Source organism: Anopheles cruzii, chromosome 2, assembly GCF_943734635.1.
Source record: "Anopheles cruzii chromosome 2, idAnoCruzAS_RS32_06, whole genome shotgun sequence".
NCBI lineage: Eukaryota > Metazoa > Arthropoda > Insecta > Diptera > Culicidae > Anopheles > Anopheles cruzii.
Genome location: NC_069144.1, coordinates 18,267,350 through 18,279,418, shown reverse-complemented (window position 1 = coordinate 18,279,418; position 12,069 = coordinate 18,267,350). Strand labels below are relative to the sequence as shown.

Genomic DNA, 12,069 nt, shown 5'->3' with positions numbered 1-12,069 from the left:
GAAAAAAGGGGGAAACCCGGACCCGACCGCTCCGGCGCTGTTGTGTGCACACAACTGTTTTGACTGGTGTTTTTTTTTTCATCGATTAGCGAAAACATACATTCGACGGGCCGTTTCTGTTTGGTTTGAGCGTAAAGCCACTGAAAGCAGAAAATAGTCGCTCTCTTTTGATTTACTTCACAGGCGCAACAGTGAGCATTTAATGTACCGCTTTGTTGCAGCAACTGGAAATCCAATGGGGTCGATCTAAGCAAACATTGCATTGCAAGTGTCAAACACATAACCTCTAAGTACGAGTGTTCCGTAAGTTTTTTGTTGGTCACAACCGTGCGTGGCCCATTTTCTTTTCTTAAACAGCTCCTGGCAAGTTAACTTACTTGACGCAAATGGTGAGGGAAATTTACACAAAGTAAAGTTGCTCAAAAAAATAAAGAAAAGGGATAAACGAATGGGACGAATGGGGTGCGAACGAATACTAGAAGAGAAGCCTCATGCCGTCGACTATAATTGAAGAAGGCTTAACTAAGGGGTGGATGGAAAACACAACTGTATGTTCTTGTTCTATTCTGCTACCATAGTTTTCCCGGTCAAGCAACAATGCCTTTCCCCATCATAAGTAGCTTGTAGGCTAGTTATAAAACATACTTAAGAATTCAACGTACATTAGAGAATTAGTGTACAAACGTGTACAGCGCGTGTACAGGGTGCATATTTACGACAGGGGATATTTAAATGTTGGATAACTCCGCCATCTGTCAATCGATTTTGATATATCAGCCACATTCTGAAACGTTGGTCTATGCCGTTTTAGTCATAGATCGATTTACGCCAAAAGAGCGGGTTGAAATTGTAGCGCTCTACATTGAAAATAATCGTTCAACTATGAAAACTGTGTCTGCTTATTGTTGCCGAATTTCTTCTGACTTCTTTATGTGAGGCAATTTGAAGCGAAATATTTATGCCGGCCAACCGAAGACCACTGAAGAACTGAAAGCTAACATCACAGTGGAAGTTGCTGCTACTATGCCCGAAATGTTGTCAAATACAATGAAAAATGCCCGCTTTTTGTGTGTTTAATGGAGGCGGTCATTTGAACGATATTGTACTCTGAGTAAATCATTTTTTTGAGACGTTTGATATTGTCTTTTGATTTGAAATATCGAAACCTTCGGGGAAACCTTACGTAGTTTACTGTGAAGTCAATCGATGGGGATCAATTTATTGTGGTCACAGAGTGCCAAAACGGTAGGCCAAACGGAAACTCATCGAATGAAGGAAGAAGCCACGGTTAGAGTCTTTGGTTTCAATGCTTCCATTTCATTTGGTGGGATCGGCTGGGCGTTATCCATTACGAGCGCCTCGGAAAGTATCAGATGGACAACGCACCGCACAAAAGCGAATAAATTAGTTGCTCACCCCACATACGGTGGAACACTAGTTTGTCAAATAGTTCATACAGCCATTACCACACGTTCGCCTACGGCGCCCGATTAGTTTTATCGTACTGCAGAATCATAACGCTTCGGGTATGCGCAAACATCGGAGGGATCCGGGCGCGTGCAGTGCTCTTATGCGGGGGTGATAATTCCAAGCCCCAGAGCGGGCGGGGCAGCCGACAGCGTGATCAACCGTGACAGGCCGGGGGCACGCAAATTGTCCATCCGCTTGCGTCGTTTGCGCGTGAGAGAATTGGAGCCGCCGCTACAACAATTAGAATAACATTCGCAGCAAAACGCACCACCGCCCACCACACAACACACAAGTCAGTCACAGAGGCTGCTGCTGCTGGTCAGCCACACCCGCACACCGAATTGGCGAGTTTTAAACGTTTTCGGAGCTCGGGGGGCTCACTAATGTCGAAAGAGATGTAAACAAACAAAGATCGGGGCGGCCCGCATTGCACGCGATGCGTGAGGGAACCCGCCCACCCGGACGGAAGAGGGACACGGCGGAACACGGCGGAACACGGCGGTGTCTAACTTCCTCCCGAATGTCTTTATGCAGGTTTGAGGGACGGCAGCAGATGATCGGCAGATTCTGGTGTGCGCCTGGTATGGGAAATTCGGCGAACGAAATCGATCGGATACCGGTCAATCGGTCGACCACGAACCGAGGGGGGACACACGTCAGAATTATTCCTGTTTTAACGAAACCATACGCGGAGCACAGCACACTGGGGCGTGTTAGGAATCGAGGATCGTGTCCGTGAAGGATCTTCTACGGAGCGTTACGTTTACACGAGAACACGATGGTGCCACCTTTCGGAAGGTTACCACCACTCCTGGGAGGACACCGCAATGACACCGACCGAGAGAGATTGTCTGTCCGGTTCAACGGGTAGCCGGTTACTGGTCGGGCACCACGAGAGCTCGCCAAAAGGGCCACCGGGCCATATATGAGGGACACACAGCACACACCAACCAGCCGACCCACCCGAACGACACCGACACCGACGACGACGACGACGACGACCACGGTTGCCTTGCGCACATTTTATCTTCATTCGTTCGCTCTCTCTCCTGCTCTGTCGGCCACTCGTTCGGTAGTATTTTCCTCCGTTTCTCGCTCGCTCGCTGGCCATCGGCGTCGTACTATAAACAACGCACAGGGTGATCATGGCGGTGGGGTGTTTTCCGCTAACGACGGTGTGCGTTGCATATACTACAAATTATTAATTTAAATTTGGTACTCAGGATTTCAGCACTACTACTTCCGAGCGGGCAGCTGCTGGAAAGCTGGAGTGCCAACTGAAGGCCAGTCGAGCTAATGAACAACACAAGTATCAACATCACGCATGCTACTAATTCGAGAGACTATTTTCTTCAAAATAATGGCCACTACACCGGTAGGTAGCCAACACATTCTGGCCCCATCTTTGAGACAATGTTGGAAATTCTGCGCCATAATTGGTGCCGATGTTTGGAAGCAAATGAATGATATAAACCGCAGCGTTGTTCGAAGGCATAAATTCGGTCCGATTTAAGAGTTTAAAATAACGCTCAAAACATTCTAAAACAAAGCTAAAATTGAGTTACATGTGAATACTTTTCAAAACTTTCCAAAGAATTCAAAAGACAAAATATTAATCAAAATGTAGACCCGGAACAAGAAGATACGGAAAAGCCGGTGAAATGTATGAAAAAGTGAAACACCTAACACAGTAGAGCCAATTGAGAGATACGACGACGGGGCGGTTGTGCGTTTTTCGACCACACGAATTTACGTGGAAAATCGATCCGACTCTGTGAAGGTCGTCCCCGACACGCCGCCGTGCGGTGAGAAACGGAGAGATTAAAAGATCGACCGAAAGCCCTTGACGGTGGTGCTTTGTTATGGTAATCCCATTTTCTCGTTCCATTTCCGTTCCCTCGGACAGGCAGTCAACAGCACACCGGGCGATAAGAAAACACGGTCACCGCACCACATGGCTACCGCCAGCTTCCTTCCTGTGCCAGCTCAGGACTCTGGCTGGAGTCGGGCCCGGAAAATGCACACTTATTATGACTAGAGATCCCGTCGCCCCGGTCTGGTCCTCTCGAGTGCGCGCGTAATGTACAGGTCGTGATTTGCGGTACGCTCCGTTTAACGGTGACACACTCGGAGCGACTTCATTCCCAGTGAACAATTTTGAGTGCCCGCGGTACCCCTCGGCCTGAGGAAGGGATGAGGAAGGCTGAAACCGAACCCCCTCTGCCTGCGACGAGGAAGAGAAAAGTCGGGCAGGCGGGCTCGTGAGGGTCCGCTCGTAGGCAGCGGCGGAAAAGAGCGGAGGAAACCATGAGAGGAGGGAGTTCCACGCGCGAGCTTGTGGGTTTGAATTACCTGGAGATGGAAGGGCAAAAGAGCCGAGACGGGCCGAACGCGAGCTTGTGGGTTTCATTTACCCGGAGAGGGAAGGGAGGAAGGGCCGAGAAACGAAGCGAACGGAGCAAGTGGAAGACGAACGGACGAGGGAAAGGGAAAGGAATAGAAAAAAAGAGACAGAGCGACACACAGACCCGGCAGTCGCCGGGTCTGTGTCGCCGGGCATTCGGAAATTTTTACAAGTCCGAGTGCATGGTGAGGTAGGTAGGGAAGGGTAGCGAAGAAATTCTATGTTCGGGACCACCGACGACAGTCAGTATCTATTTTGTTCGGTTAGGACTTAGTTCAATTTTCGTGTCGGGGCGAAGCTTCTGACTTGGTATTTCCTAAGTGTCAAGTTCTCGTTCAGTGCTTTTCGTTCAATCATGTGTGATCCTGATAGAAATAATCCAGGTAAGTTTATTGGACAGTGTTCAGTAATGTTCAAATAGTGTTCAAAAGTTTTCACTCTGCTCGTTTCAGATGCCCGACTAAATGGATTGATGGGATTCCAACACAAAACATGCAACAACAAGTGTCTGCGTCGACACCAAGCATCATCCGCACCGCATCATACCGATAGTGAAAAGTGACAGTGAGAGTGATCCAAAGAAAAGAGAGAAAAAAATATACCGATTCGAAACCGACCAAACACGAACTATTTTATTTGGGGTCGGGGAAGAGAAGAGAAAGAAAATGGGGGAATACAAAGAAGAGAGGGGACACATAGAAGAGAGGGAGAGAGAACGCTCGAGAGAATTTATATCGACGGCGCGCGCCTTGGGCCCTTCGGCGGCTAAACAACGGTTTAGAACAATTTGCTCAAGAAAATATACATAGGACCGTTGCCGAAGCGATGTCGAGGCGCCGTCGAACCGTCGACGTCATCGTGGATTTTCGGCTCGGGCACTCAAAATTGTTCACTGGGTTGAGGAGCACTCCGAAGGGCGCACGGCGGCGGTCGTAAAATTCAGGACACGATTTGCCCGGTATGTGCACTTGACCGCACCCGGGGAAACGCAGTGGCCCGATTTTCCGGGCTGATCTGGCGCGGCTGCTAATCGTCATTCACACTTCGAGTGGCCCCAGGCCGTGTGTTTACGAGAGAGCGTGAGGGAGAGCCTCACCGCCATCCGTTCCCAAAAAGTGCCGGATTTTCGGTTCGTCCCTTGATTGATCTACGAAGCGCAAATATGTACACAGCAGAGGCCTTTCTCGGTGGAGGGAGTCCGTAGACCGGAGACCGCTTTCCAGAGGTTGCGCTTTCTTGGGAAGCGTGTTCGTGTTCCTGCCCACGCGCGGGCCACTGGGCCAAAAAACGCCGTGACGCTGTGTGCGAGAACAGATTTTCTGGAGCGCAGCGCAAAACACAGTGGCCAACGCGCGGCCAACAAATAATGTTGTGCTGGAGGAGGATGGGGCCAACAGAAACTGTGTATATAGAGTTTGTGTCGGTGGCAGACCCTGCCATGAAAACCGGGGGCGCTGAGAACCAATACAGTGGGGCACTGAGAAATGCAAAGTATGGCCGCGTGATTGGTGCTTCATTGATATTTTATGTGGCTCCCTTTTTCCGTTTGCATTTGATCCCCTTTTCGGTTCCCTTGAGTCCCTTTCCGTTTGCCGTTATCCTGCGCGTCCGGACCCTCAAAATTACGGGCACATTCATTTATTTGTAGACCTTTTGATGACGTGTTTCGGGAAGGTTCAGTCGAGAGCAAAACTTTTGACTATGACTTCGCGGGTAGCTCCAGCATTCCCCAAAAAACCGCTTTCACTCTGTGAAAAACGCTGTTCTAGGTCTCTTTAAGACCCGGTCATAACCTTTGTGAGGCTCCGTTTGTCCGTACCATTATGACGGGCATCAAGCATTCATCAGCGAGCGAGCAAGGGTTGGTTCTTGGAAGGACTTTAACGCAAACGGCACATTCCTACCGCGTGGGGCTTGTTTACCGAACATTACCAACCCAAACAAAGGCAATGGTGGCACAGCGCAATGCTGTTTGTTCTTAATTTCTTCTAGTGCGCCCTCTCTGGGTTTTCCAGTTGGCACAAACCTTTTTGCCTGTCATTTGCAGCTTTTGCAGAGAGAGAGCCTTGAGCCCGAGAAGGGCCCATTCCCGGGCCATCGCAGCATCACGGTTTGCATCGCTCTGCCGAAAACTGAATGGCAATGTTAATTAAACGGCCGTTTTGAGCCACGGACACTGTTTCCCTTCGAGTAGATCCAGTTAGTGTTTATTGGCCAACCGAAGCAGCTTTAAAAGAAAGTCCCCTCGGGAGCGCTTGCCAAGCACCCCATTTTGGGCCACTCAACTGAGAAACAGGATGTGGGAGACAATTAATTGTTACAAAAGATTGCTCCAGATGGTCGAACACTACATTGTTAGGTGCTCGCCTACGGTTCTCGCGCTGCCCGGGGCGAAATGGCAACCCAAAACAAGTCTTACTCATCGTCTCCATGTGCACCGAACCGTGGTTAAAATACACGACTGATGAGTAACGCATCCAACTGTGGGCAGCAGGATGGTTGGGTTTATTTTCTCGCTCTTTTGTAAAATGGGGCCCCCAAACAAGTGAAACCGGTACCCTTTTATCCTAAAAATATATCCTCTCACATAACCGACCAACTGATTCATAACCGAAGCGTAACCATTTTCGGTAAAACTCCACCACTAAATATAGCTCTTCGTTTACTGATACGCCCCTTTAAGGTTGCTGAAGCGGTTCAGCTCAACGGGTTCTCCAACGAAAATGAACACGAAGTGTTGAAGAGCCACAGTTTTGCTTCGAAATATTGCAAATAATGTGTTTCCCGACCGGCTAGTAACGAGCGAGCGAAACCAGCCGGATGTGGAATCCCTAATTCGAACCGCGGTTCTTTTGTACCGCGTATGTCGTGCGATTTCGAGCCTCGAACCCTTTGGTATGCAAATATCCGGGCGATGGATGTGTGGAGCGCATCACGGCGAGCAAAATGAATTTTAAATCAACCAGGATCCGCGTATTATCTCGGGCGAGATAAATGATATGCACACATCCAGCGCGGCGCGCTCGGAGAGCCTTTTTGTTCGGCTTCAAAAACTTGTGCCACATTATGCGTCAAGCGTCAATTGTTCGAAATGCAGCCCCAGCTCTAGCTCTCCCCGGAATCACATATTCAGAGCCGCTCTGTTTGCTAATCGCTATGTGGCCATCTCCTCGGGGCTCATTGGTGGTGGGTCTTTGGGGTAAAATCTTACTTACGTTTTGCACTCGGTACTGCTCGGTGCGGTCAGTTCCAGCATCTGCGACACGTTCGTGTTGATCAGGAAGAACGTGTTCTTATCGACCGCGCTCTGTCGCACCAGAATGAGATTGATTTTGGTGATCGGATTGAAGCGGCCCTCGGCGTACTTGCTTTCGCTTCCACCGAGACCGGGACTAGAGTGATACTTGAGAAGATATTTGTCGTCCTGCAGCGGCAAAGATAAGATGGCACACAATTAGTTCAATTTCGTCTAGCGCAATCGGCAAAGAGACTACAAATAGAGCATTCGGCCACATACCTGCTTCTGGAGCAACACCATGATATCTTCAAACAACAGTCCGTGCAGCTGTACGCCGGGATTCTTCTTCATCGTTAGCGTCCCATCGTGGACGAGCTTGCGTACGGTAAGATCAATATTCTACGAAAGAGGGAAGACAAGTGTAATAATAACGGGTCCCGCCTATAAATACCGCCCGTTTCGAACACTCACCCTAAATTCACTAGAAGCGTCCTTATCCAGCCCGCTCTTATCGAGCTTCCGTTGGATTGTTAATAACCTACACCGGGCGGGAAGGAAGTGAAACAAAAGAAAACGGGAATGAAATTTATCCACCAATCACCACGTTCCGGTCCGCTGCACTCACTTATGCATATCCTCCTCGGTGCGCACCGCCTGATTGACGTGATCGAGGATCCGTTTGGCCGAGACGAGCGACTTCCGGATGGCGTGCGCCTCGCCCTCGTTCTTCGGCGCACTGCGCACGGTAAAGTTGTACAGGTTGTCGAACAGTAGCGGGTACTTCGTGAGCCGCTGCAGCGCCGTCGGCAGTAGGTCCTTGAGCTGCAACCGACGGCACGCCTTGTGCGATTCCGCTTTGATCAGCAAACGCTGCAAGTGTTCGTCCTTTTTCCGCCGCTCCTTGAGCGCCTCGAGCGCAATCTGCTGGCGGGCACAGAAGTGGGCCGCGTGTTCGCGCAGCTCCTCGCCACTGTGACCGTCAAACTGAAAGTGATGAAAGAAAGAGGTAAGCCACCGTCAATGTGCCGCCGCCTAGAGGTCCGTCCGGTCGCTTACCATCGAGAGCAGCAGATCGCCGATCTCGCGCACCACATTCACGTGCTCGCTGCGCCGCTGTTTGAGCTTGAACTCGAACGCACCGTGCAGATCCTTCAGGTGGATCAGCGAGTGGGGAAACAGCAGGTTCAGCAGTTCGTGCGGAAGCGCGCCGGACTCTTGGAGCGGCCGCATGAAGATTCCCTCCAGTAGCCTCAGCGTGCGCACGTGGTTCCGCTCGGTTTGGTATATTTCTGCCGAGAGATGAGATCGATATTAGATTAGATCAAAGCCTTGCCACTGGTGCCACGGTGCCACTTACCATTGATCACCTCCTGGCGCTTCTTTTCGAGATCACTGATCGAGGAGAGTATTTCCGGCGGTATGTTCGAGCTCCAGTCCGCCTCCGGTTCGGCCGTGCCCTCGTCCTCGCTGTCGATCCACTCGCGGGCCGTCGGAACGGTGGTTCCGGCGCTCCCGGCCGTTCCAATGGCGCTGCCCGCGCCAGTACCCGCCGACGGAGCCGACAGCAGGCCGGTGGCCCCGGGCGAATGCGTTGGGAGTGCACCGCTGGCGGCTCCCGCTGGACCAGCCGAGGAAGCCGCTGTCGTTGCACCGCCGCCGCTACCACCGACCGCCTCCAGCGAGGTCGACCGGCTGTCCAAGGCCAATGGAAGACTAGATGTGGAACTGCTGGAATAGTTGTTGTTGGCCAACGAGGACGCTTCATTCTGTTCGTCACTGTTACACGCCGGAAAAATGAAAATGGAAAATGGATTAACAAACACAGAAAAAGAACGAAGGTGTGTTCTTTGCAGGTGAACTTTGCGTTTTAATGCAGAACAAATGGGGATCGGCGGTTCAGACGGTTCAGACTAACGACTGCCGCGACTCGTTTCCTAGGTTTCCTACTCCGTCGTGTGTGTGACTGTGGCCCGGCGCTTCACAAAACATATGGCCGTGCGCCAGGTTGGAAAATGTTTACCAATGACCGGGCGAGAAAAAGAAAACCCCCGGATCCGGAACACGTAGGTGTCTCGATGGGGATGGCGGGACGCAAACATTTTGCGCCGTAACGCAACAAAGCAAACAGTGGACTCTAGTTACCTGCTCTTTTTGATGGTACCTTTTACCTTTTCGAATAGTAATTATTAGAGAGCATTGCATTTTGTTCACCCTTAATGACGAAAGGGAATTCACAAACTGTAGCCAATGTTGTATGACTTCCTCCATCAAGTGGGGTCACCGCTCTGGGGACCACTCGAATGAGTTGTAACGAAACACACCTGCACACTCTTCCCCTCCTTACTTTGGGGGATTCATTGATCAAGGCCTGCTGAGCCGTTTCCAAGCCGTACAACTGACATTGCTCTAGCGGTGGCTCGTATATCGGCTCCGTTCGGTCATTCCTGTCGGCTTACGAGTGTCCATTCTGCCGGCGGACACTTCGGGGTTTGCGGTTTGTACGGGCCTAATCCCCCGGCTCTTCTGCCTTCTAATCTGCCCATCCGTCAGCTTTTGTGTGTTGTAATTATTATTTTTGCCACTGGCCTTCTTCGGACACTGGCTGCACAACAATCGGGTCAACGGGTGCCACTCAGCAGCGTTAGGTCGTCAGGAACGACACACACACATGGCGCACGGTACAAAAGTAAATGAGAAAGCAATTTCAATCTCCCGCTCGCCGTCGGAGGTGGGAGTAGAAATTTTGCTATAAACTGAGACTCCCGCCGGCATGTCCATGCCCGTTGTTACTTTGTACCTAGACGCGGATGATGGACGTTTTACGACACTCTACGTGACGGCGGCGGCGCCGGCCAGGGGTTGTTAGTAAAATCAATACTTTGCGGAGGCGAAGTGTAGCCCGCGGTATTGGATTGTGATAGTTTAATTTTAGCAAAAGTTTTGCAGTCTCAACTGGACGACGGCATCAAAACGGTGTCGGAGATCTGCGCCACAGGAGTTGTAGAAAGTCGCTCTATTTGTCACAAAGCAGACCAGAAAAGGTTCACAGGATTACCAACACACACATGGATGAATGTGTAAGCTTTATAGCTTCGACTGTGCGACGGTGTGCTAAAATGGACCGGAAGAGAATAGAACGGACTCGGGAACTTCATTAAAACGTTACTGTTTTATGAGTGTGCTTCTCCCTCGTCCCCGAGCGGTGCCTCAATTCGTTCTGGTCCTCCGCTTGGGGCCCATCGGATAGGATAACCTATATCCTGACGATGGAACACCCGCTCTATCCTGTGGACCGCGCTAAGTAACGATCGCCAAACGGTGTTCCATTTCCTTAACGGCCACTTTGCTCGCTTTCTCTTTCTCTCTCTTTCGACGGTCGCACCGTACCGACCAATCATATGTTGACATTTCAGCAGGTTCCCTTGTCTGCCGACACGGGTGTCCGTGTGGGACTGCACGGCTCATTTATCATCGGGACGACTTTTCGTGCGGAGGCGCTACACTCCTCGGAAAAGGGCGAACTTTCGTCTTCTTGGGTCGCGCGATTGTCTGGCGACAGCAACCACCGTGTGCTAGAAAAAATCCAATACCCGAAAGAAAACACGCATTTTCCACCAAACGAACGGGAAACACATGAAAGGAAAATTTGCGCTTCGAGAGCTTCGATGGAAAACTATGGCGCGCCCGATTGTAAACACACACAGGCGATTCGGGACGGCAACAAACATACAGCGGCCGTCGACTTTCTCAGTTCTCTTGCTGCAACAGCAACAAGCAACCTGCCTCACGCAGGATTAGGAGCATGTATGGCGCAATTTGAATTTTTTGTGGAGCGTGGTTTGAAGTCGCGCACTTTGTTTACGTTTACACCGAAACCCGGACCCGGGTGGTATCTGCAATTCCCGCCCCAGACTTGTGTGTGTTTTTCTTTTTCCAGCCCCGGTTTTTTGGCTGGGTTTCCTTTGCGTCCGAGAGAACAGGCCGGTGTTCTGGCGCGCGCGGTAAAGAGATGCACCCAAAATGGTTTATGGAGTTATGTGTAGGTGCGCTCTCGCTCGGTGTGTGGTGTTGAGTTTCTCAAGGTTAGCGACCAACGCCGCCGCCACCGCCGCGCACAACTAGAAAACGATTAACAGCATAACCAAGTAATTATCGGATGCGGTGCGCTAGATGCTGTGGGTTCTTGGTTTGTGTACATGGAAGTGAAGGTCCCGAAATCCTCAGGAAAATCGTCCCCAGAATGGAGCACTCAAAGCGAAGGTATTCGCTAAAACTTCACTCGAACTGTCCCCGCGGCTGGCGCTGCGCGACACTATCGAGAGCCACCTACGGACAATACACACTACTCACAGGCACGGAGAGCTTGGTCCACCGGTGGAGAATGACGCGGACTTTACGCGCGCCAAACGAACCGACCGTCGACGCATCACGGGATCCCGTCCGTTGCACACTAGCAGCAGTACCGGGGGGACTGTACACATCGACCCACTGGCACTGGCACTGGCTGGCCCGAACGCAAGGGACGCGCACAAGAAAAGAGTACACGCGCGCGCGAACGCGCAAAACCCGAGAACCCGAACTGAGCGCACCACCGGAGAGCAGATCCACCCGCGAAGCTACTACTACCACTACTACGACGACGGCAGAAGACTCAAACGGAACGAGGCGAGAAAAAGAAACCCGACGATTCCACGCGTCTGGAATGACGACCACGATATGGGTGGTGATGCTAGGCCCACCAACGACCCGAACCCGCCGCTGCCCCGAAGTAGCCCGGAGTAGCGCCGCACACAACTACCACACCAGCGGCTCAATATCTCTCAATCGCAAAATCCACCCGTCCATTTCCAGGTGTTGTGCGAGGGAAGGATGGTCCCAAAACGGTGCGACGGAATGGTAGGTGCGCGTGGTGGGAAAAGTTTTCACTCATCGACACCATATTGCCACAGCGACCGAC

General features: G+C 51.2%; 1 protein-coding gene across 1 annotated transcript in view; it reads right to left on the bottom strand.

Moving 5' to 3' along the window:
* LOC128278586 (uncharacterized) overlaps positions 1-12,069 on the bottom strand; it is a 41,752-nt gene that overhangs the window by 8,996 nt on the left and 20,687 nt on the right. Inside the window, exons 13-18 of the mRNA XM_053017315.1 lie at positions 8,470-8,888; positions 8,169-8,401; positions 7,738-8,096; positions 7,584-7,650; positions 7,392-7,511; positions 7,090-7,298 (exon numbers count right to left, since the gene is read on the bottom strand). Coding sequence (XP_052873275.1) covers positions 7,090-7,298; positions 7,392-7,511; positions 7,584-7,650; positions 7,738-8,096; positions 8,169-8,401; positions 8,470-8,888 — 1,407 coding nt within the window. The remainder of the gene's footprint in view (positions 1-7,089; positions 7,299-7,391; positions 7,512-7,583; positions 7,651-7,737; positions 8,097-8,168; positions 8,402-8,469; positions 8,889-12,069) is intronic.